General features: G+C 55.4%; 1 protein-coding gene across 5 annotated transcripts in view; it reads right to left on the bottom strand.

Moving 5' to 3' along the window:
* Positions 1–2,033: 2,033 nt before the first annotated feature.
* IRF8 (interferon regulatory factor 8) overlaps positions 2,034–25,416 on the bottom strand; it is a 48,767-nt gene continuing 25,384 nt past the window's right edge. For 3 of the 5 annotated variants that reach the window (XM_042231516.2, XM_042231518.2, XM_042231520.2), the window contains 8 exons: positions 19,410–19,584; positions 13,484–13,667; positions 10,314–10,402; positions 9,191–9,296; positions 8,127–8,174; positions 4,247–4,633; positions 3,482–3,597; positions 2,034–3,047 (listed from right to left, as the gene is read on the bottom strand). In XM_042231516.2, the coding sequence (XP_042087450.1) occupies positions 2,871–3,047; positions 3,482–3,597; positions 4,247–4,633; positions 8,127–8,174; positions 9,191–9,296; positions 10,314–10,402; positions 13,484–13,667; positions 19,410–19,583 (1,281 nt within the window). In that variant the 5' untranslated portion in view covers position 19,584 and the 3' untranslated portion in view covers positions 2,034–2,870. Of the gene's footprint in view, positions 3,048–3,481; positions 3,598–4,246; positions 4,634–8,126; positions 8,175–9,190; positions 9,297–10,313; positions 10,403–13,483; positions 13,668–19,409; positions 19,585–23,297; positions 23,450–25,416 lie in introns of those variants that run through there. The other 2 variants (XM_042231519.2, XM_027977708.3) reach the window with 2 other exon arrangements.

Raw genomic sequence — 25,416 nt, 5'->3', positions numbered from 1 at the left:
TTTATGGTTTCCTTCACTCTGCAAAAGCTTTTTTTAATTAGGCCCCATTTATTTTTGTTTTTATTTTCATAAATCTAGGAGGCGGATCAACAAAGACACTGCTGTGGCTTGTATCAGAGTGTGTTACGCCTGTTTTCCTCATTTTATGGTGTGTGGTCTTACATGCAGGCCTTTGAGCCATTTTGAGGTTTTGTGTATGCTGCTAGAGTGCTCTGCTTTCACGCTCTTACGTGGAGCTGTCCAGTTTCCCCAGCCCCACTTACTTTAACAGATTGCCTTTTCTCCAGTGTATATTCTTGCCTCCTTTGTCACAGATTAGTTACCCTAAGTACCTGGGGGTCTATGTCTGGACTGTCTCTCCTGTTCCACTGACCTGTCCTTTTTGTACCAGGACCATATTGTTTTCATTACTGTAGCTCTGTATCGATAGTACAGTCAGAAGTGAGGGAGCCAGAGGAGGTGGGAGGGAGGTTCAGGAGGGAGGGGACGTATGTGTACCTATGACTGATTCGTGTTGATGAATGGCAGAAACCAATATTGGTTTGGGTTTTGGGGATATTTTGTGTTTCCATACAAATTTTAAAATGTTTTGTTCTAGTTCTGTGAAGAATGCCATTGGTTATCGAGCGCTTTCGAATCATGAAGGTGACTAAGGGGGTGCAGAGGCGTGTGCCATCCTGCACAGAGGAAGCCGTGAGCCAAGCAAGCCGCTGTCTTCGGGCTTCTGCCTGGCTTGAGTGTCACAACTGAGGGTGGACACACGGACACACTTCTGGGGGGTAGAGGCATGTTCTTTGCTAGTAAATAGGGTAAGTCCTCCCAGGACTAAAACTGGGACGTCTCCACTGAAATTATCCTGTGTTCAAGGGCAGAATTTGATGTGTAGTGGGGTTATCGTAAAAAGTTTCGTGTATTTTACCATAATTTTTCATTATTTTTTACTAGTGTATAGTTTTCTTTTTTATAATTTATTTTTAATTGGAGGATAATTATAATGTTGTATTGGTTTCTGCCATCCAGCAACATGAATCAGCCCCAGGTACAAACATGTCCCCTCCCTCTTAAACCTCCATCCCACCTCCCACCCCTCTAGCTGGTCACAGAGCACTGGATTTGAGCTTTCTGTGTCAAACAGCAAACTCCCATATGTAAAATAGATAGCTAGTGGGAATTTTTTTAACTTATTAGCCAATGGGACATTTTCTTAAAATTTTGCTTATTTTTATTAAAAAATATAGCTGACTGGCATGTTAATTTTTGCTATACAACAGAGTGATTCACTTATATGTATATTTCTTCATATTCTTGTTGAATATAGTTCATGTCATACAGCAGGACCTCGTTTATATATTCTGTATAAAAGTTTCCGTCCACTAACCGCAAACTCCATCCCTCCCTCGTCACTGCCGCCTTGGCAACCACAAGTCAGTGTGTCTGTGAGTCTCCTCCTGCTTCGGTGAGAAGTTCATTTGTGCCATATTTTAGATTTCACATATAAGTGGTATCATATGGCATTTAACTTTCTCTAACTCAGTGCAATAATCTCTAGGCCCATCTGTGTTGCTACAAATGGCCTTATTTCCTTCCTTTTCTATGACTCATGTCCCACTATGTGTGCATATATAAATGTATACATATATATATCTCTCATCACACCTTCTTATCCATGCATCTGTCGGACACTTCGGTAGCTTCCATGTCTTGGCTGTTGTGAATACTGCCCTGACTATAGGGGTACGTGGATCTTTTCAAAGTATAGCTTTGTTTGCATACATGCCCAGGAGTGTTTTAAGGAACCTCCGCACTGTTCTCCCTAGTGGCCGCCCTAATGTACGTTCCCAACAGTGTAGGAGGGCTCCCTTCTCTCCATGCTGAGCAGGGTCATCTTTGACCCCCAAGGAGTACTAGGGCTAGGGGACCAGTGTCGTGGTGAGAAGCGGACACATCCTATCCAACGTCCCCGAGCCACCCCCACACGTCCCACACCCCCAGCCCACGAATGGGTAGACTGAATCAAAGGCACAATCAAAAAGTCTATTCCATCCACAGTTATTTGTGGTTTATATCTTGCCCACTTTATATAAAAAAGATTCAAGACAGTTTACAATAGGACCATTAATTTAAAAAAGATAATGAAAAGTACAAATATTTTTAAAATAGGTCAAAACCACTGAGAATGAAAGTCGTATGTTGGATGATTTAATTACAGAAATGAAAAATAAATTCAGCCCTAAGCTACCTGGCAACAAGGGCCCAAAAGGGGAGTTTCATCATCTGAAGATGGAAACACGAGCTCACCTGGGAGGGAGATGCGTGTCTGACACCAAATTCTAGGACGAACATGCCTTCTTCTAAAGAGCCAGGAGTTCTGCTTTCACTTATGAAAGGTAGGCTGGTATCCAAGTGTTTTTAAATCTTATCAACATGCTTAAAGGTAACAAGACACTTCACTGAATCAAGCACATGGAATCCTAACTCTAGCTCTAACCAAAGATAAAAACAAAAGTGGTCATCTTTTCCAGGATTTCTCTCCTGGAAACAGCTACCTGATAGTAAAACTGAATGCCATCAGGTAGCCCCAAAGGCTGAAAGTCATAGCAACTAACGATGATCAGAGGGAAGCGCGGGAAAGAATGTCCTAACCGCAGGACACAGCTCAGCCTCCAGAGCGTCTGGTTGAGTGTCGATGCTTCTACCTGAGTGACAGAAGTGGGCACGGCGCTGTTCCCCGTCGGGTCCTCAGGACGCCCTTACCGAACGAAGAGCAGGGTGAAGCCCTCCACCCCCAGCCAGGGGCCTCCACATTCGACAGTAATTGTAATAATGAGATTCTAGCTGTGGGGGGTGGATGGGGGCAGTGCCCTGGAGACTTAAACTGTGATCTGTTGGTTTTCTCTGAAGAAAGGTCTCTGATGGGAGGCACAGATCTCTGGAAACATCCGGAAGACCTGGTCTGGTGGGGGCTCCTCGGGGGCCTGCATCAAGGAGCCGGGGCCGCAGCCCTTCCCCGCTTCTTCCACCAGCTGCCGGACGTATAGCTGCTCCACCTGGGACATCAGCGCACAGGTCAGAGACGAAGCAGGGGTGGGGGCTCTCTGCGCACCCGGTCCAGAGCTGTCACCCAAAACCTCCGGGACCCCCAGAAAGCAGGCTACACCCTCCCAGCAGTGTCCCAGGCTGGGGAGCTGGGGCCCACAATTCCACCCATGGGGTTCACTTCTGACTAGAGCTCACCAGGGCTGGCAAAGCCCTCATCTATCCGCCTAGACCTTAAGAAAACTGGACTAGAAGACTCTTTCTGAAAAGGTGGTTTTGAGTTTTTAAAAAAACCAAGAGGGGAAACCATGTAGAATTTGAGAGTCCTAGAACCTAAGAATTTAGTTTAGAGGTGAAGAGTATCCTCTTGCCCACTTGGGGTCTTACCCAGGCCTGCTCACACGTGAGTCCCTGTCCCAGTGGCCCGGGCCTGCCCTGCTCTCACCTGGACAAGGATGAGCTTGGAGCGCAGCGGGGTTGTGTCTGGAAACTCCTCTCCGAAGCACAGCACCACCCTGCTGTCGGGCAGCCGGCTCTGGCTGTTGTAGAACTGCTGCAGCTCTGTGGATGCGGCAGGAGGTCGGGAGAGGCAAGGGGGTTTGGTGAAGCCCAGCCACTCACCCCCTTGGCCAGATGGAGTCAGGGCTCTTGCACCTACGCCCGCCCACCCTTCCAGGCCCCTTTCTCTAGGAAGCCCCCTAGGAGGTGTCTGGCGGCTGCTGCTGCTACAGAGAGATGATCGAGGCTCTGGGGACTGGCCGGCAGCCTCAGGACCAGAGTGAGTGATCCTCCGACCTGAGCTTCCAGGAGGAGCTCCCGCAGTGGGAGCCTCACCACCCACCTCACAGGACAGCAGCAGCCCCGAGCAGCGGTCCCATGCTGTGTGCACAAGGTCAGCGTGTCTCAGGATGTAGACACAGCCCCTGGGGGCCTTGTTGCCAAGATGTGGGTTCTGACCCCACAGGCCAGAGGTAGGGCCTGAGACTGTTCCTCCCAGCTCCCCGGCAAGGGGCAGCCCACAGCAGCAGGCGAGGCTCTCAGTGCTGTGACTTGCCCTCAGCGGTGCCCCCTCCAGACGTAGGGGTCAAGAAGGAGGGGCCCGGGTGGCTCGGGGAGAACCGGCAGGGCTCAAAGGCAGGGGCACCCTGGCCCAGGCCCCTCAGCGGGCCACCCCTGGATGCGGACAGGAGGGAGGCACGTGGGCACTGACCTCGAAAGAACTGGCTGGTGTCAAAGACCCTGACCACCTCGTCACGCTCCAGCTTGTTGGGCCGGTCGCGGGCAGGCGCGGCGTTCCCGCTGTAGAACACGCGTCCCTGGCACAGCCGCTTGACCAGCACGCCCTGCCTGCTGCTGTGCAGGAGGACGCCGCGCTCCAGGTGCCCGAACAGCTTCCGCGTCACCTGCCGCTGCCGCTCGCTGGGGATGGCGTCGGCTGGCGGGAAGCGCACCAGCTCCAGGCCCTCGGGCCCGTACAGCTTCCCACCTGGCAGGCCAGGCTGGCCCAACGACAGGCGGCAGCCCTCGGGGCACGTGGTGGTGGTCTGGCCCACCAGCTTGCCCCCGTAGTAGAAGCTGATGACCATCTGGGAGAAGGCTGTGGGGAGATGGGGACGGTCAGGGGCCGCAGCAGGGGGTGGGGCACCATTCCTGCTGTGCCCACCTGTCCTGAGCCTGCCTTCCCGAGAGGACAGGAGGGGGTGGCCCTCTGCACCTGGGGCCTCTTCACTTTCTGGGGAAGTTCACGCACCCCTTCTAGAAATAACGTTTTTATAAGCATGAATAAACACCAAGCATCACCAAGCAAGCTAGTGAGTCAAAGTAGTAATATTTACTATGGTGCCCCCCACCCCCACTTGTCTCTTAACTACTGTAATTTACAAGTCGCAGCTGAGGGTCAACCATGTTGATTTCTTAGGGAAACAGCTCCGCCTCACAGGCACTGATACAGCATGGATCACCCCAGCACGCAGTGTCAGACTGCAACGGGTACACGTGTGTATACACATATATAAGCGTACACATGTATGCGCACACACAGCACTGCCCACACTCACAACGGAAGGGAACGCTAGACGTGATTTCCAGGCTGGGGAAAGCAAGCATGTAATCTGCTTCCTGACAAATTCACAGTTGCTTCGGGGTTGCCTGAATTTCCAGTTAAGAATCTCAAACCTTTCATCCAAACCTATTCTTGGGAAGAAGTCTGAAAAGTACTCAAGGCCATGTTTCCCAAAATGTGCCACACATAAGATTACTGGGGTGGGTTTGTGGGGGAGGCGCGGAGACAGCATTTAATAAATGAAAAGATTATCCCACTTTCCACACTCTCTCAGTGTCTGGTCACCTCAGGAAGAAAACCCCAGTGTGGCGCTGATGAATCCTAACAATGCTGCCCTCCTCCCTCAGACAGAGGCCATGAGCCATGGGGGCAGACACTGCAGGCTCTGGGCTCCGCTGAACCTGCTCTAGCCTCTGCCTTCCTACTTAAAGCAAGCACGACTGGTTCTGTTTTACAGGCAACGATGGATGGTCTCCACTTAAGTTTAAATTGTAAAAGTGAGACTGACTGACAGAAAACACAAGACATTGTTAATAATCTAGGCAACACCCTGATGTGAAAACCGATGGCAAAGGTGGGGCCTCAAGTGACTAAGGCTGGGGCACCTCTGCGGTGGGAGTGAACAGAGCACCAGATCCTAGGGACCCCCCCCTCCCCAAAGGAACCTGCATGTTAAGACCCGTACTGTTATAATACACAGTAACACCCAGCATCTGCCACAAGAACCACACACACACTACCGACGGGCCTGGGGCCCCAGCCCCGCCGAGTACCACCTGTGGAGCCACACCAGCCGTGAATGGCCCAACTCCACCGTGTCCCCGAATGTGTGCAGTGTACCAACCACCTGTCCCATTGTCGGGGGTGGCCCCGCAGGTGGCCACCTGCCAGGCCCGGGTGGACCCTTGCGCTGGGCTCTGTACAAGGAACCCCTGCTCAGATGGTGAGGCTGACTGCGACAGCTGCAGGCGCCATCTCCCACGCTGGAGCTCAGCAGGCACCCGGCTCACACACTGCTGGGGTCTTCAGGTGCCCTGGGCCACCTCACTTACTTGACATTCGGGAACGCTGAGCCCCTGGGGCTCTGCGCCTGCGTCCCCAGCCCACGTCTCATCCCCCTCCCCCCGCACCTCGTCTGCGTGCCCGACACTCCCTCCCTTCCAGAGCAGCGCTGACCTTTGTCCCAAGTGAACAGAACGCTCCGGATCGACTGTCACCACTCTGCCCCTTGGCCTTGTTGTCACTGAGGCCTTATCGCACACCAGCGCCTCTAACCGTGTGAACATCTGCCACACAGGTGCTCCGGAGAGGCCAGGGCAGGGGAAAGGGGGTGGGGGGCCCGCGAGGGCCTGAGCGAGGACATGCACCCGCCCCAGCCTTGCAGAGGGGGCCCCGAGGAGAAGCGCCTCAGCACGGCCCCCGGGGGGCCCACCACAGCCCGTCCCTGCTCCTGGAGGACGGCCCTGCTGGGGGACAGTCTGACCAGGGCGGCGGCCCAAAGACGCCAGGAGCAGGGACGCTGGGACCCGGCCACCTGACGCGGGGGCCCAGCCAGCGGTTGGGGCAGGGAGTCCCCTGCTCCGTGCCTCAGTCTCCCCGTCAGCAAAGTGAGAGTGTGTCTGTCTGGCACCAGTGAGCACCGTGTCAGCGGTGGCTCCATGAACTGGGATGACACGAAGCTGAGAGCCGAGTCCCATCACAGCCCTGCTCTCAGCTGCGCCAGGTGCCGTGCCCTGGCCTCGCTCACTGAGTCCTCACCCTCACCCAGGACGAGGCCATCACGCCAGCCTCCAGGCGGGGGACGGGTGCAAGAGATGACGGGCTTGCCCTGACCACACGACTGCTAGATGGGGACACAGCCCCACCCTCCCTGGCAGGCCGCCCCGCGTCCGCCGCACTGTCCGCTCCAGACATCGCCTGTGACCCTGGCCACTGCGTGGACACAGTGCACGCCGGCACACAGGCGCGTGTGGACCGCTGGTGGGGGTGGCCTGAACACGCATGTGCTGCCCACGTTTTGTATGGAAGGCTTCACACAGAAACCCAGACGCCTAGTCTCTAGAAAATGTGGGGGAAGCGAGCCCAGCTGTGTCTGTGTCCGCAGGGCCACCCAGAGGCGGGGGCCCCCACTCCCCACTGCGCCCTGCCCACCTCGCTCGCTGCCTCTCCCTGCAGGGCTGAGGACAGGGGACCCTTGACGACCTGTTTACCCAGCGGGGCGTGTGTGTGAACTGAGCGGAGGGACCGAAGTCCACCACCTCCGCAGGAGTGGCCGTGGGTCTCCCCGCATGCTGGACGGCTCCGGCACCAGCCGGGGCTCTTCCTCCCCAGGCTGTCTTCTCGCCCCCAGCCCTGTGCCTGTGACTCCCTGGCCCGGAAAGCACCAGTCAGCAGGCTACCCTGGACGCGGCCTCTGGTGGGCACAGATGCCCAGGTCTGAACCCCCAACCCTGCTTCCCCAGCTGTGGGACCCCTGGCAGAGGACTGAACCTCTAAGCCTGGTTCCTCCTGTGAAGCTGAGTGCTGACCACCCCCAGCTCGCAGGCCGCTGGAAACGGCGACGAGCTCTGAGGACAGGGGGTCATCTCCCTTACCCTCCTGCCTGGGGAGACCCAGCTCCACCCCCCCACCACCAGCAACAGGGGCCAGCAAGCTGCAGTAACGCCATACCAGCCCTCGAGGCGCTGCTGAGGGGGCTGTCACGGCTGTTCCTACTTCACAGAGGAGGAGCCCAAGGCACCGACGCTTCGCTCAGTCCACCTGGGCTCACCGAGTCCCACACCCTTCCTCCTGCAGGATCCCACCTGTCGGGAGCTCTGTGGCTCCGACCCAAGAAAAGGCCCTGAGACGTCAGCCGCTCACTCCCCAACAGTGAGGAGGAGGAGCCAGGCTCCCCACCTCCCACACCAGATCGCGCTCATTCACAACCCTCGGGGTGCCCACTGATCCTGAGAGCTCTGTCTTCAAAGAACGCGCTGTCCCATCCCCCCATGCCCCCACCCTGCCCGGAACCCCCGATCCCCCCTACCTGAGTGGTGGGCGTCGTAGGCGCCGTACCCCGGCACCAGCGGCAGGCCTGCCGAAGAAAGCAAGCAGCATCAGAGGCAGCCCTGCATTCCTCCAGGTTTCTCTAAAGGCCCCGCGCGCTCCCCAGGCCCTGCCATAGGCCTCCACTGTGCTGAGTGTTCTCCCCTCCAGCACAGCGACCATGTTTCAGAAAACCAGACCTCAACCCAACTGGCGTGGAGGAAACTTCCTCTGTCCTGTGGGACTGTGGACCAGTGACACTGTGGGGCCACACTTCCTTCCCACCTGGGGGGGGTCTGCTCCTGAAACCACCCCTGGACTGCAGCACCCCCCACCAGCCTGATCTCGGAGGGGAGCCTGGGGCTCAAGGGTTCCCCGGGCGTGTTGCTGCAGTCAGGGAGTCAGGGCAACACCAGGCCCTGAAGCCTGGCCACCTCTGAGGCCACTGGGCCAGCGGTCAACTCCCAGTCCACCACAGGGGACAGAAAGGTGAGGGAGGAAGCAGAGGGGCCCGTGCCCGTGTGAGGAGGGTCATTTCAAGGAGCAGGACGGGTCATCAGGAGCTAACGAGAGGGCAGAGGCCTCAGTCCATCCTCACAACCCAGCACATCCCCGGGTCCTGGTGTCTCCACTTTATATCCAGTAAAAGGGGGCTCGAGGCAGGAACACAGACCCCGGCACAGGCTCCAGGCTCCATGCTTCCTCCGTCTCAGACACGCTGGGTCATCCCTGACCCCGAGGCCTCAGTGTCACAGAGGCTGACCTGACGGACCTACAGCCCACGCGGCCTCCTGCCCCTCTGCCCACTCTCGCCAGGAGCCCAGTGGGGAGCACGACCTCCAACAGGAAGGACATATTGCCTTCAGGGGATGGTGGCAAGTGGGGCCTAGCTGTGGCCAGGCTCTGCCTGTGGGGTCGGAAGCCACCACAGTTCACTGGGCGCAGTCACCTTCAGGAAAATAGGAATCAGGGCTGCCCTGCTGCCCGCCCGCCCCCAGCAGCAAGGCATGAAGACCGATGGCCGTCAGGGCGCATTGCTCCATGGCGCGGGGCTCCCGCCCTCACCTGTGCTGGGCTGCTGCACCCACCAGTCCGGGAGGAGCTGGCTCCGGCAGGCCTCGGGCGGCGAGGGGCTCCTCTTCACCATCCCCATGTAGTCATCCCCGGGAGGCTGCGGGAGGAGAGCGCGGCCGTCACTGGCTTCCAGTCTCAACTAGACCCACACCATCACCTCCGTCACACGAGAGGAAGGGGAGACCCAAGACGATAAATCCACCAGGCTGAGCGATCACAGCACGTGACTGAACCACTAGCCTCTGCGGGGCCCTCACCTGTTCACTGGCCTTTTACAGGGAACTGCCTGCTGCAGCAGCCATGAGCCCAGTCACCCGACTGCCCTGACGCTCTGGGGGAGCCCGCAGCGATGCTGGGCAGTCTGCCACACTCCAGCCGCCCCCAGAGACGTGGTGTCTGTCACCTCCAGGGAGCAGGGCAGCCCAGAGGAGGCTGCACTCAGCTACCTGCATCCTCTGCCTTCAAGCTTCTCCAGAAGGTTCCATCACTGCCCTGCGGATTCTGAGAACTGCTAGAGCACCTATACCACCTTCTACAAAAGCTGCGTGGGATTACTTTAGCTAGGCAGTGTCGGCCTTGCGATGGCCACAGGAAGAAAGCTAAGGAGCTAAAAGTAGCTACGATCAGTATTCAAAACCCATGCGTTTTGCCTAAGGAGACCCTAGGAAGCCTTTCCTTACTGTGAGCTTACAGACGATTCTAATAAGCCTGGTTAGATGGCTCTCCAGCTCCTTGAGGACTAGCAGCGGCACCCACAGGACAGGGACCAAGCCGCGTGAGTGCTGGTGGGTAATCCGTGTCATGAATCCAGCCCCTAGCAGCAACGGAAGTTGATGGTGTTTTTTTTTCCACTGCAGCCTGCCTAAAAAAGGCCAGGTGATATATGGTGCCATCCAAAATGTTCAAAACCTGACAAGTCTAGGGCTGGGGGGAACTCGGTGGATGCAGAGGCAGCTGGGCCCCAGCCCTCGGGACGAAGGACGGAATGTGAGGTGCAGGCGCTGACCCGTCCCATCCTGGCAGGAGTGACAGCCCGAGGCCCTCGGTGCCCCAGGCAAGGCACTTGGGAGGCACCGCTCTCCCCGTGACGCCCTGGACATGCCGCCCTGCTCACCTCCTTGATCAGCTCGTCGATCTCAGAGCGCCCACACTCCATCTCCACAGCCTCGCTCACACAGCCCGGGGCTGCCACACCTAATTTGCCTAGGGAAAAACAGACAAGCGCGTGACGGACAGCACCGAGGCGTCACAGCCGTCACCAAGGCCACAGGCAGCGGTTTTCTGAGGAAACAGAAGTCAGTCTGTGTCTTCCCTGGTTTGGGAAAGGCCGAGTGCTGGTCTCCCCATGCTGCTCATCATCTAACCAGCAGGGTCGAGGAGCAGCTAGCCGCTGCTGTGCCCAGCGCCCCGAGGGCCGAGGCAGGGCTTCGGTCTCTTCCTTCTGTCTGCCAAGGTCTAAAGTGAGCTCGTGTCTGCTTTGCTCCACACTCAGCAGGGCTCACAGTTACAAGCTGGGGCATCTGAAGACATGCAAAGATTTCCTGGCAAATGTGTGTGCCGGTTGGCGTCTTTTTTTAAAGTCAATGGGCAGGAAATCCCTTTTTGGCCTTTCCAAATATACACGTGTGCATCAGTGGGCACACACGCAGAGCACCATAGGCTCGAGGGTGCCCAGGCTGGAACCCGCCCACAGCAGGGACCGTCCACAGGCGCACCAGTGTTCCCATGACAACCACTCTGGACCTGGCTGGTTTCTCCCTCCATCACCAGGCCGCTTCCTGGGCCAGAAACTCGCCTCATTATACCTGTCCAACGTATTATGACCAACATACACTGGTTTGCTGGACTTCGTCAGTCCTCATCATCTGGAGAATCAACCCACCGTTTCACCCGGGGTGAACTTTTTTGAGTCCATTTTGACAGATTCGGGAATTCGCCTGGAAGCTGCTGATGGGGAAAGCGGGGGGGGGGGGGGGGGGGGGGGGGGGGGGGGGGGGGCAGGTGGGGCGCCCCCAGGGCAGCCAGGAGAGGGCGCCCACCTGGACATTATGCAAACGCATGGCTCCCCAGCCCCCGGGAACCCTGCTTCTGCAACACCCACCCTGCAGGGGATGCTGGCTGCGCTCTGGGCTATAAACACAGCAGGGTCACCTGCCTGGTCATGCCTGGCTGACCCTGGGGGCGGGGGATTAGAGAAACTTCCCTATTCCTTCAAGTCACAGTTTTCTCCGTGATGATGAGAAATGATACAAAACTGATAAGTAAACTGGGAAGAGAGCCTCCCAGAGTCTTCGCTGAGAGGCGTCCCCCTGAGGGGTGGCCAGCAGATCCCCCAGGGGAAGGCCAGTCTGTCTCACTGACTGCTGATTATCGATGAGGGTTCAGACTCAGTAGAGCTGGGTGTTAATTTACAGACAACTAAGCTACAAATTTTGGGGGCTCCAAAATCACTGCAGATGGTGACTGCAGCCATGAAATTAAAAGATGCTTACTCCTTGGAAGAAAAGTTATGACCAGCCTAGATAGCATATTGAAAAGCAGAGACATTACTTTGCCAACAAAGATCCATCTAATCAAGGCTATGGTTTTTCTAGTAGTCACGTGCGGATGTAAGAGTTGGACTGTGAAGAAAGCTGGGGCCGAAGAATTGATGCTTTTGAACTGTGGTGTTGGAGAAGACTCTTGAGAGTCCCTTGGACTGCAAGGAGATCCAACCAGTCCATTCTGAAGGAGATCAGCCCTGGGATTTCTTTGGAAGGAATGATGCTAAAGCTGAAACTCCAGTACTTTGGCCACCTCATGCGAAGAGCTGACTCACTGGAAAAGACTGATGCTGGGAGGGATTGGGGGCAGGAGGAGAAGGGGATGACAGAGGATGAGATGGCTGGATGGCATCACTGACTCGATGGACATGAGTCTGAGTGAACTCCAGGAATTGGTGATGGACAGGGAGGCCTGGCGTGCTGCGATTCATGGGGTCGCAAAGAGTTGGACACAACTGAGCGACTGAACTGAAGTGAAGCTACAAATGATCAGTAGAAGAGATCACCCCCAACTGTGGCCCGGCAGGACAGGTGGTTTCAGCTCAGCCTCCTGCCACTGACTGTGGCCCGCAGCATTGCATGTTGTCCAGCAAGACTTCTGGCCACGCAGGCGCCCTCGTTAACTGGCTCAGAACCTCCTCGACCCAGGCTCACCACATACTGGGTTGGCCAAAAAGTTCATTTGGGCTTTTCCATAGGATCTCGTAGGGAAACCCAAAAGAAATTTTTGCTCAAACCGGTGTTTGTGACAGTCCCAATTTTTAACTTTGCAAAAACTACACGTCAACATCATTTTCAACCTCCCTGCAGTGCTAAGAGCTCCCTCAGAAATTCTGAATTTCTGCCCAGCCCTAGGCAGTTTGAGGGTTCAACTTCTTCCCAGCTGGCATGACTGGACGACTAAGTGGCTAAGGACAAACGGATGCTGTGCCAAGACTAACTGCAATGTCAGAGGCAAAGAAAATCGGGATTAGAAGAAGATTTTAAACCCGGGATGGTAATGAGGCTTCATCCCGCTGGGCCGGCTCTGACCTGGAGCACCCACAGAGCACAGCACTGTGAAAACGACGGAGGCCAGACAGGAGAGCCACACCTGGATGGACTAGTGATGTCTGCCCAGGGCAGCGCGTGGGAAGCAGGACAGTGTTCTGAGGCTGGCTTCCGTTATTCTGCTGTAATCGCCTCACAGTTGCTTTCCTGGGGATTTACAGTGGGAGGAGACTGTGGGAATTATCACATCCTGCAGTTCCCAATTGGCCAGCAGGACCCAGCATCTAGAAGCCGATCCAGTCTCCAGCCCTGAAGTCAGCAGTGTGCCACACGCAAATTCATCCCAGAACCTTGCCCCCAACCCCTATCAGCCATCCCTTCTCTGTCCACCTTCCTCTCTCCTAGCCCGCTCTGCGGGCTGCTGGGGAACAGAAGGGATCCCTCATCCACACCATCGGGGGAGCCTTGCTCCCATCCAGGCTGGTTGCTGGGCCCCAGGGAGGCCCCAGCACGTGCTCCTGGTCCTACAGGCAGCGAGCCCCTCACCAGCGGCTGCCCCATCTCCCCGCCGCCTCTCACCCACCATGAGGCTGCCCCGTCGGTTGGCAGATGTTGGGTGAGGTCAGCGGAAAGAGCCTCTGCTAACACAAGAGGGAGAGCTTTGTTTAGCTGGACCCCGTGGGCGGCCACTCAGATCCCAGACCCAGGCGGCCTCTGTCGGGCCGAGTGCCCATAAAGAAAGTACACTTACATTTCTGCTCCTCCTCGGGGACGATGCGGTAAACTTTATACGGCTCAGAGATGTCCAGCTGGGACCGGTCTGTCACTTCCTCAAAATCTGGGCTCTTGTTCAAAGCGCAGCGTAGCCTCGTCTTCCACGTGGCTGGCTCGGCCTTGTCCCCTTCCTTAAACTTCCCTTTAAAAACGGCCCAGGCCTGGAGGAAGAAAAGAAACACATGAAGCAGGCAGCTGGCCCCAGGACGGCACACCCAGGACCACAGGCAGGACCTGCTCTGCCCGCCCCCCCCCCCCCCGGAGTCCTCCTTAGCCAGCCACGTTCAGCCCAGGAATTTCAGGGCAGACCCCAGTCGGACCGCTTGCTTTGACAGAAGTGAGAAGACACACACACACGGCTTGGCTCTGCCTTCTGCACAGAAGTGAGGAGAGACACACACACACACGCAGCGTGGCCCTGCCTCCCGCGTACCCTCTCCCGGACCCAAGGGTAACAGCACACAGAGGAAGCTGCAGTTGCCTGGAGTTCCACTAGAATGTTCAAAACAAAAAAGAATTTAGTTGCTTTTTCAAATCACCCTTGAGCTCAAACTCAGCCTGAAAAGGGAACATCTGCCAAGAAGCCAGAATGTGCCCTGCTACTTGTGACAGAAATGTGGTTCTGCATTTGGGCCTTCGGTCTAAACCTCCCTGCCCCCTCTCTCCCCTTCCACTCCCCAGGGTACTGTTTAAGATGCAAAGAAGTGTTTTCCCTCTCTGTGGGTTTCTTCACAGCTCTGTCTTCTGACCTCTCCAAACCTTAGAATCTCAACTGAGACCAGAAATTTGAAGTTGGAAACTTTAAGTCAAAATGTAAACTGGAGCAGTATTTAAAAAAAAAAAAAAATTAGCATGTGGATGGGCAAGTTTTCAGATCTCAAAATTGGAATACAGACACACTGGAAGCTCACTACTGTCAGGGGAAAGTAACACTTGGCGTCAGGCAAAATCAGACATCCTTCCCGCCTGAAGGGAGAGATCAGGGAGGACTCTCCGCTCCTACTCGGGAGAACATAATCCTGAGAGCTCGCTTTCCCAAGGTGATCCGGTCTGGAAACCAGCTGTTATGACTTCCAAGGAATTTCAAGCCAGCAAGCAGCAGGTGTTTCCGACCTCAATGCACACCCAGTTCCCCGGGAAACTCGTTCCGATGCGGATTCCGGGGCCTGCCCGTCCATAGTCTCCTTGGCTGTGTGGGTTACCTCTGGGAACCTGCATCTTTAGCCAGCGTCCCAGGGATTCTGACTTAGGCAGCTAGGAAGCCACACTTCCAGAAACCCCTTAACACCCGAGTCACATCCTCATTTAAAACAGTCTTAGACTTTTCCCTTGTGGTCAGGGCCTGCACTGTCTCCCTGCTGATGCCCTGAGTGCGGGGTTTGCAGCCCTGCCCCGGGGGAGAGACCGAACGAGCACCCCGCATCCTACTAGAGAGCGTGAGCAGTCCCTCCCTCCTCTCAGACACACAGGACTCCCCTCTAGAAGCCTCTGTGAAAGTAAACAGTTTCCAATCCTTTATTAACTGGATCACAATGCACTGATTTTTTTTTTCATGGAAATTGAAGAGTAAACTCTGCACATGCTGAACAGTAACTTCAAATTCATACTATGTCACGTCCGAGTTTCTCCACCTGGCACTACTGACATGGGATCACTCTTCATGGCGGGGTGTCCTGGGCTTGTGGGGACGTCCCGCAGCACCCTGGCCTCCTCCATGCCAGCAGCAGCCCTGCTCCCCGCTGTGACACCCAAATGTCTCCAGACACTGCCGAGTGTCCCCAGGGAAATAACATCGCGCCTCACAGACGGCCTCATTTGAGAACCACTGAGCTGGTTAATCCACATCACAAATGGGGCTGGAAGAGCGTGGATTTGGGGACCATATCAGAACAGCTGGGGTGTATCCAGAGCAGCAGAGCCTGCAGGGCGCTGTGGTGGGCGCTCACCCCCATGGGAAATCCAGGACACCCACAGAGCAAAGCAGGGACCCCCGAGTCAGGACAAGCACTGGGCTGGCATCAGGTGCCAGCCTGTCCTGAGCCCTCTCTGCCTGCAAAGTGCCACCCACCTCAGCTGGGTGACCTCTCAGGACATGAGACAGAACAGTGATCTGAGGCCCGACAACAGCAGCCACGCAGCGGCTCAGCACTGAGGTCTGCGGAGCCGAGGTCTCCTCTCCTCCCTGTGCTCATCAGCAGCCAGCGCTAAACCCAGCACCACCAGTTCCCCCCAGTTTCACACACTGTCTCAGAGAACAGACGTGTGGGTGCCAAGGGGGACCAGACAGAGCGGGTGACTGGGAGGCTGGGCTGAGCAGACGCGAGCTACAACAGACAGGACGGATGAACAACAAGCTCCTCCCGTAGAGCACGGGGAACTCGACATCCTGAGAGAAGCCTTAATGGGAGAGAATACGAAAAAGCACGTATATACACATGTAACTTAGTCACGTTGCTGTACAGTGCAAAGTGACAGAACACCGTGAATCGACTTCAGTAAGACTTAAAAGAAAAGCCACATCATGGTCTCGTCTCATCTTGTGCTATAAAAATCAAATATGATTGGTTTTTTTTTTTTCTCAAAGGCCTACTGAATTTGAAACACCTGCTACTACGTGGGTTCTAACTTATGCAGGCCTGTCACAAAGCCTGGTCAATGGCAGAAGAATTAGTGAATCACAACCCTCAATTCTGGACATGAGAATTTGAGCACACTCCAGGAGGTGGTAAAGGACAGGGAGGCCCAGCATGCTGCAGTCCATGGGGTCGCAAAGACTCAGATGTGACTGAGCGACTAAACCACCACCACCCCCAGTTAACTAGATCTTCCCCCTCAACTTTATGAAAAGAAGGCAAAAATGCCTTCTTAAAAGTAAGTATGACCTGCCAGCAGGGCCTCATCGGTACAGTCAGGGATGGTGGAAAGTGAGCTGAGGCCGCTCACTCTCCCGTCTCTGGTCCACACCACGAGGCTGAGCTCAGAACGATACCGGGAGACAATGAGGGATCCTCTGGTATAAGTGGCTTCTTATGACCTGTGACTAAGACCAGAATGCAGGCTCATTTTTCCTCTTAACTCATAATAAATGTTTGAAACAAAAGGTTCTCTACTTAAGCAGATAACTCCCAGGATGGCTCAAGGCCTGACTGTTGGCATCTTCCAACAGCAAAGTTCTGCTCGGGGACCTGGCAGAGAAGGCCCCTCAGAGGATGAACTGAACACAAGTCGGGGACGGGCCAGACAGGTCCCTCCACCGTCTTGCACTCCCCAGCCTGGGCCATCACCCTCCAGGGGGCCGCCCGACTCTGGGTGGGCACCCGGCTCCCTCCTGTCCCCATTCCGGCAGAGATTGTAGACTCATCTCAGATTGCCACACTGAGCGACTGCGTAATCAACGGAAACATTGGGAATCTTACACATTTTTCTCAACGCTGTTGAAACGGCTATGAAGAGCATTGCACAAGACGTATAAATCTGGGGCTAGATTTCATTACTCCCCGGAGCAGAGCTCACGCAGGGAGCAGGGTGAAGCCAGAGGCCTGCGTCCCTGCAACAAGCCACAAGCTGGACTGTGCAGCCACTGGTCCCAGCCCCACTGGCTTCCCGAGGTGGTCTGACTGATGGTCAGCCAGCAACTGTGCCCTCAGCCCCCCATGCCTTCACTTCAACCTGTTTGTCCTGGTCTCGGTCAGCTCCTAGCAGGGTTCTCAATGGAGAGGGAGAGTATGCCCGCTGGGGGGGCACCTGGCAATGCCAGGGGCCTGTCTGGTTGTCATGGCCGGGTGGGGATGCTACTGGCATCTGGCCGGCGAAGGCCAGGGTGCTGCTGACCCCCTTAGGTGCACAAGACAAACCCACACAAGCAATGAACTAGCCCCAGGTGCCACGGTGCCAAAGCCCTGGCTCGTAGCCATCTGTGATTCAGAACTCCCACCCGACTGGCTGGACCAGGGACAGTGGGCAGTATTAAAATTCAGACGGTGCCATTCCCAAGGATGTTCACTGTGACACCAAAGCCAAAACCTTCTCTGAGAAAAGCACCCACACCACCACCAAGAAGACGCGAGGCAGGAGCAGCACCCAGGCTCCCAACCCGGGTCCCTGGGGGTCCAAACCTCCAGGGGCCCTGAAGGCGAGCGCACAGTGCGCACATGCGCCCTTTTGTTGGAGGGGCCAGCAACTGGCATCAGACCACCAAAGAGCTCTGACCTGGAAGAGAACCGCTAAGACGCACAGCGCCCCCGCAGACACCAAGCGGAGCCGTGAAGGACTGAAATGCCTCCTGAACCCGCGATGACCGACTGGTGCTCTGCTCTGGGCCCGAGGCGTGATCTCTTATTTTGGTTGTCAGGGACACTCATTCTCGGCAAGAGTCCAGGGCTGCCCTGGGGTCCTACAGGCCCTTTCTCCCGTCACCCACGCCCATGGGGGTCTGGCTCTGGCCCTCCCCGCTCCTCTGCACTCACTCACCCTCCCCTCCCCGACTGCCCCAAATGTCCACAGCCACACAGGGCAGCAGTCTATAACCTGGATTTTGAGTCGGTATAAGTCTGTCTGCAAACAGGGAGGCCTGGGTGCACCTTGGCCTGGGCTCCAAATCTCCTGGGGTTGGGGGAGAATGGAGCCTGCACTTCTGGATCCTCAGAGAAGCCCACGGGTGACCCTGACGACCTGGCTGGGCCTAGATCTAGGTGGATCTAGGCCTGGATCTAGGTGATGGATACGGCCGGGGCTTGGGAGTCTGGGTTCAAATGCTGGCTCCATCATCTAGGAGCGGGGAGGCCTTGGACAAGTCACTCCTCCTCGTGGAGCCTTCACAGAGCAAGCACAGGAACAGCGCCAAGCGCACAGGAGCATGTGACGGGAAACAGCACGTGAGCCACGCCTGGCGCAGGACGAAGGCTCAGCGCGGTGCTGCCGACACGTACCATGGAACTAACCAGCAGGTCACTCCAGGCTCAGGGGAACAGACGGTTCTCAAGGGAAGCGGGCTATTTTTAGACATCTGCTGCAGGTTCAGGACACCCACATGACCTGCCCCGGAAGTCAGGACAGATGGTGTCTCTCATCTAAGCTGACCCTCCACTGCCAAGCAGAAGTAGAAACTTCTTCGTGAAAGAATGAAGAATTAAACCTTTCCTAGAACTGTAAGTGGAGTTTAGGTGCCAGACCACGGGGGAAAGGTCTTAGTCTGAAAGAAGTACGTCCCCTCTGAGTTTGCAAATCCTCATGCAAAAGTTTCCCTGGTGGCTCAATCAGTAAAGAACCCGCCTGCAGTTCGAGAGAGCCAGGTTCAATCCCCAGGTCAGGAAGCCCCTGGAGCGAGGAACAGCAACCCACTCCAGCATTCCTGCCTGGGAAATCTCATGGACGGAGAAGCCTGGTGGGCTACAGTCCATGGGGTTGCAAGAGTCAGACAGGACTTTAGCGACTAAATCACCATGCAAAAGCAATGGCAGCACAGAAGAAAGTGCCCTTGGTTTCTTATAGGAAAATGCCAGCTATAGAGAACTGACCTTGAAAGTGGTTAAATCATACAACAGACGTGACGGCACCTACTACTGTGTTTTTTCTGAGACATGTTCAGCACGCAATCAATTTTTGTTTTAAGAAACTGGAGCGGGACTTCCCTTGTGGTCCAATGGTTAAGACTCTGCCTTGCAATTAGGGGGACATGGGTTTGATCCCTGGTCAGGGAACTAAGACCTCACCTGCTGCAGGGGCAAATAAGTCTGCACGCCACAACCAGAGTGGGTGTGCCGTGATCAAAGACCTTGCCTGCTGCAACCTGATGCAGCCAAATAAATATCTTTAAAAAAAAAAAAAAAAACTGGATTCATTTTCAAGGGAAACATCAATCGCTCGACAGCTCTGCCCCCAGCCCCCAGGGGCCAGGTCTCTACCTTGAAGATGGAGGCGTCCACTTCCTGGTTGTAGTCCTGCTTGCCAGCGTGTTTCCAGGGGATCCGGAACATGGTCTTCTCGTCATTCTCCCAGATCAGCCCCGGGTACATGGTGCTGTCGATCTGCTCAATCAGCCACTGCCGCAGCCGCCGGCCACCATTCCGGTCACACATCCTTGGGAAGAGAAAACACATCCTGTGAAACTTACAAGCACAGTCTCGTTATTCACAGCACTCCAGGTACTCAACTGCCAGGAGCCGCTAACAGTAAAGTCAAAGGATCTCAACACAGGTGGGGCTCGGGGAAACCCAAGGATCCAGGAACTCGGGCCACGACAACACGCCTGCCTCCAGGACCTCCGACCCCAGCGGAAACCGAAAGCTCCCTGGGAAGTCTGCAGCCGCGCCTTGGCCAGATGTGGGACCTAGCCAAGCTCCGGCTGCGCTCGCCCCGGCTCTCACCCTGCTCTGCTTCACGCAGACAGCTGTACCTGAGGGCATCACTCATCACTCCATCTTTAGCACATGGTGGGGGAAATCACTTTCACCTCTTCAGGCTCCCTCAGTGAGCAGTCCACCACTCTGAGAGCCAATTCTACTACTTAATGCTCGGCTGGAACAGCGTGCGTAAGCAAATGTCACATCTGTGCTCTTGGAGAAAGAGAAGTCCACAAGGGTGCCCGTCCCATCTAGAGTGCCCTTCACGGCTGCTCTGGGAAGGGGACAGGGCTGGGGTCCCATTTGAGTCCCACCACCTGTCAGCTGGGTGACCCTGAATCGTCACCAATGCTGATGCACGAGGTTAACCTCGGGCACCTGGCATCACCGCAGTGGGGACTCAGGGGACCCGTGGACAGCCGCCCACACAGCACCTGGCCCTTAAACGAGTGTCACTTAATAGGACAGCTTGTATTACTGTCCCAACTTTCTTTCTTGGAACTCATGACCAACTGGGGCCTCGCCGCCCAGGGCGCCCAGAGACGTGGTGGGGAGGAAGATTCCTGCAGAGTGGGCAGCTTCCTGATGGCACAGAGAGAGAGAGCAGCCCTGCCATGCCGACTCACAGCCCACAATTACAAGAACAGGCTGGAAATCCCCCAGGCTGTTGGACAGACGCCCACCCAAAAAAAAAAAAAAAAAAAAAGCCCAGCATTTCAATTCTTCCGATTAAAATGTGACCTCTTCGGGCCAAACAGTTTGAAATGATCAGCAGTGACAAAACATACTGTCTCTAAGAATACGGTCACATGGTCACATCCAGAGCCACTCGGGCCTGTAAAGCAAGAAATGTGTGTTTTGGACACTCCAGCCACCCCGCAGGTGGCTCTGCCGTTGGAGACTGGGTCCCGGGGAGGAGGGGGTGCAGGCCCGTGAGCGCCACCTGAAACCTTTTCATCCAGTAACTCCAGCTGCCTGCTTGTGGATTTACAGGAGTGAAGGGAGCGACATGGGAAGCGGACTTCAATTCTGAAACTCTAGACCCCAGCAAAGGCTCTTTTCTAACTAGACCTCAGGAAAGCCACTTGGCCGTCTATCTCTCTGAAGCTCTCCTCATCTGCAGAGACAATGGATCTCAAAGTCCCAGAATTTGAGGACAGCCCCTTGCACTTGTAAGCAAAAAGGGAGAGACTTGGGAGGGACACCTGGTGAGAGAAACAAAAGGTCACCACCGAGCACCCTAGAAAATAACCTAGCCAGGCAGAGGTTCCCCAGAGTCTTCCCAGAAGAGAGACGGAACAGCTCCCCTAACCCCAGGAAGGAGCTGGGTGAAGGGCGAGAGGGGCCCAGACAAGAGAGAAGGCAGGGGTCTGTCTGAATTCGCTAATCTCTTGATTAAATGAGACGGTCCCACTTGGCAGCATTTTGCTCACTTCCTTAGTACAAAGTTCATAAACTGGAGTCCATGCTCCAGGAGTCTCCTTAATAAAACGCAAAGCTTTTGTTTGTGCAGGCATTTTTCTAGAAAGTGGCTCAACACCTTCCCATCAAGATTTCTAATGGGTCCATAACTCCCAAAACTGCTAAGAACAAACTCGTGGTGATTTAGAGGAAAAAGAAAAAAGAAAGTAAAGAGAATGGCATTGAGAGAAAGAGTGAGTCACAGAACATCAAATACACTAGAAATCATCTAATCCAGCTCCCCTTCCTTCAAAGGAGGAAAAACTGAGGCCCAGGCCCCCAGACACCCCAGCAGGGTCTGGTTTCACTCACTTGGAGGCAAAAAACCATGGTTACAAGTGAGAACCTCAGCACATGGACAGCTCACCTCCCCACCCCCGCCCCAAGGTTAGAACCCTGCATTCAAAGCCTATGATTCTCTTACAGCGTGATCCATAACGATTTACTGAACACTAACCAATTAATTCCACCAAATGCAGAGCCAGGAAACATTTATAGGCGCAGTCACATGTCGATGACTTCCTCTTCCTTGATTTTTAGGTAATAATTCTCTTTACTACGGGCCAAGTCCTATCTGAAGCTAATCTGCATCTCTGCAAATCAGCCAGGGGCCAGGCTTCTCAGGCGGAGGTGATAAGAGGCTGCCCTGGGCCCACCCCACGTGGACTCCAGGAAGGGTCTGGAGGTGGTACAGGTGCAGAACACTTGCCTTCCCCAGGCCTCTCAGGGCGCCTGGTCTTTTGCCCTGGATGCCAGGAAGACCAAAACCATGAAAGCCATCTCTCCTTCTAGCCTCAGTCTTGCTGATGCCTGTGTGTGCGTGTGTGCAGTCACCCAGTCGTGTCCTACTCTTTGAGACCCCATGGACTGTTGCCCGCCAGGCTTCTCTGTCCATGAGATTCTCCAGGCAAGAATACTGGAGTGGCTTACCATTCCCTTGTCCATGGGGTTCCCCACCCAGGGATCGAACACTGCGGACCTCCAGCACTGCAGGCAGATTCTTTACCATCTGAGCCACCGGGAAAGCCCACTGAAATGCCTAAGCTCCTCCAATGCAGGTGGGAACCTGACATAATCCAAAAGAACTGTCTCCAAAAAGGCTGGCTCCTAATCTGGGTTTCAAAAAAAGTGTTACATCCCTCATAAATTTGGGGGGTGAGGGTAGCTGAAAACTCTAGAAAATTCCGTTTCTAACTTCCATTCACGCTCTGAGCAAGGAGCACACCTCACCTTAAGAGAGCCTGCCCTTTGCCCTGCAGCTCAAATTACACCACAGAGCTCTTTCAGCTGTGACCCCTTAGCAGACTTTCTTGCTAGGAACGACTGGGATACGATGGAAGCAAAATACCTCCAGCCGCACTCATACATCTTAACTGTCATCAATCAGAATTTTAAACTCCTGTCCGCCCCGCTTCACACTCTAACCCAACTCGCGCGGCTGCTCGGGGCGGGGGGCAGTTTCACCGCCAGAACTCCAGCCCTGTTTCAAGACCAAGATTTGAGCGGGAAAAGGAGCAAGTCTTATGATAATGGGTCAATATTCCCCCTCTCTGTATGCGCCATTCTAAAGTTTTCCAAAATAAAACCAAATTTTAAGAAAAACGGGGTTATTTTAAAGCACCAGCCAATCTCTACAAGCAGCCGCACCTGGACGGTCAGTTTGTATTCGGGAGAAAACAGGCCCGAGAGCACGGGCGCCGCCTCGCCGCCAGGTGCCATCCGCGCCCCGCGCCCGCCATCCACCTGCGCCGCCGGCCACGCTCCAGACCTCTGGCCTCCCGGGCCGCCGTCCGCGCCCCGCACCCGCCACCCACTTGCGCCGCCGGCCGCTCTCCCGCGACTCCCGGCCGCCCGCTGCCGTCGATGCCCCGGGCCCCGCTCCCGAACCCCGGCCCCCGTGCCCGCCGCCCGCCCGCGACCCCCGGCCGCCGGCCGCACCCCCAGCCTGCCAGCGCCGTCCGCGCCCCGGGCCCCCAGCAAGCAGCCCACCTGCGCCGCGGGCCGCACCCCCAGGCCGGAGCCCGCCAGCGGCGCCGACCCCGTCCGCGCCCCGGGTCCCCCTGCACGCAGCCCACCTGCGCCACGGGCTGCCGCCGCCGCGCGTTCCCACGTTTGCCGCGGAGCTCCGGAGATGCGCTTCTGCTCGCGCGGCGCCCGCGCAGATTTAAGGCCGGGGGCGGGCCCGGCGCGCGGAGCGACGGCCGCGACGGCCAACGGGCGCTGGAGGGCGGGACGGGCCGCCCCCGGGGCGCGGCGCGCCGGGCCCGCCTTCTTCGAAGCGCTCGGCTTTCCGAGAAATCACTTTGCGCGGAGGCGTCGGCGTGCCGTAGTCCTGTCGTCTTCCGCGGTTCGCTCCGGGGGTCCCGGGAGCGTCCGCAGAAATTCCCGAGGGCCGCGGGGGCGTCCGCCGGGCCAGGTCAAGGTCAGGGCGGGTGGTGGGTACCGGATGGCGGAAGTCAAGCCAGTTAGGACAGAGGCGGGAAGTCAGTTGGCGGAGGTCAGGGCTGTGGGGGGATGGAGGGAGGGTGTCAGATGGCGAGGTCGAGGCCGAAGTGGAGGTCAGATAGAGCCGGTCAAGGCTAGGGTGGCGGGGGTCCAGAGGTCAGTGCTGCAGACGGCCAGTGGCCCCCCAGAGCCCCCGCCCTGGCAGGGTTATCTCAGCAAGTGTGGCCGGAGCGCCTGGGGCTGCGTGGGAGGATCGCCCCCATCCTGACGAAGCCCCTCAGAATGTGTCCAGACAGTCATGACCGTCCACCTGAGATATGGTTGAGGAAAGAACCAGCGACTTACAGATCCGGTCCTAGAGAACCAGTCTCTTGCAATTCACTGGAGGTGTCAGAAAAGGGAAAAAAAAAAAAAAAATAGCCAGCTGAAGGCATGTCTGAAACCACTGCCTCTGAACATCGGAAGTAAAAGCGGCAGTGTCTAGTTGTTAATGCTACAATGTACGATTAGGGAAATTTTCATCATAAATTCTTTTCCCCAGAAAAGATCGGTCGAGAAGGATCCCTTGCATGTCTCTCCTGCGTGTCAGCTAGCACTTATTGTAAATATGGCGGGGGGCGGGAGGGAGGGGGGAACCGAAGTAAGAAAGTTCTGGAAACAAAAGGAAAAAAAAGAGGTATTTTTCCGTGTTCTGTCCTGGGGTAGCCTTAGAATAGAGAAAATGAGCTTTTCATTGACTTTTGCACCTCATTGACCAGTGATACACAAGCAGCAGTGTTCACTGGGCTATTTTATTCATTAGGCTTTTCAAGAACCTATGAAAAGATTTGGGACTGAAAAAAATTTTATTAGCCCCAAAATGCAAGAAAAAAAATACACTGCAAATTTGAAGTGAATAAATGTTCAAAGAAAGATTCCCAAAATATAACGTCAACTTCATAATTTATCTGTTGATAAACATGTCATTATTATTTGAAAACCACGTGTAAGAATTTCCTAACACCATGATTCCCAGGAAGTCACAGCAATCATAAATTAAGTGAGTTCCCCATTGCCAAACAATTTCCAGTGAAAACTATTTTAAAGCTTCAATTGTTTAACACTATTTAATGTGGGAGTATTTTAATATGTTTGTTATGATGTGGGATGAGTGTCCAGAACTCAGAGCGCCTAGGACTTTAGAAGTTCTTACAGCACCCTGTATGTGTGTTTATACTCACATCTTTTCACAAATGTGTCCCTTAAGCCTACCCAGGCTTACTTACCTATAAACGCTGTTCACTACACAATGACGTGTGATCAAATTTCAGCTGAACACTGCACTTAAGTAAAAAGAGTGACAAATATAGAGAAGTTGGTGGAAGGGTCCCAGCCTATATAATTGGCAGTAGGTGTCACTATATACATGACAGGAATTGTTCACAGTGCACGGGCTTGCATCAAAGCTGCTCCCGAAACCCCGTATTTTCAGTGTGGTAATTCCTCGCTGCTAGGAACAATTGCTGGGCTTCCCTAGTGTCTCAGACGGTAAAGACTCGCCTGCAATACAGCAGATCTGGGTTCGATCTCTGGGTTGGGAAGATCTGGAGAAGGGCATGGCAACCCACTTCAGTCTTCTCGCCTGGAGAACCCCCGTTGTCAGAGGAGCCTGGCAGGCTACAGT

The sequence above is a fragment of the Ovis aries genome, chromosome 14 (genome assembly GCF_016772045.2).
Source record: "Ovis aries strain OAR_USU_Benz2616 breed Rambouillet chromosome 14, ARS-UI_Ramb_v3.0, whole genome shotgun sequence".
NCBI classification, from domain to species: domain Eukaryota; kingdom Metazoa; phylum Chordata; class Mammalia; order Artiodactyla; family Bovidae; genus Ovis; species Ovis aries.
Note: the sequence above shows the minus strand (reverse complement) of the source record. Positions and strands in the feature narration are given on the sequence as shown.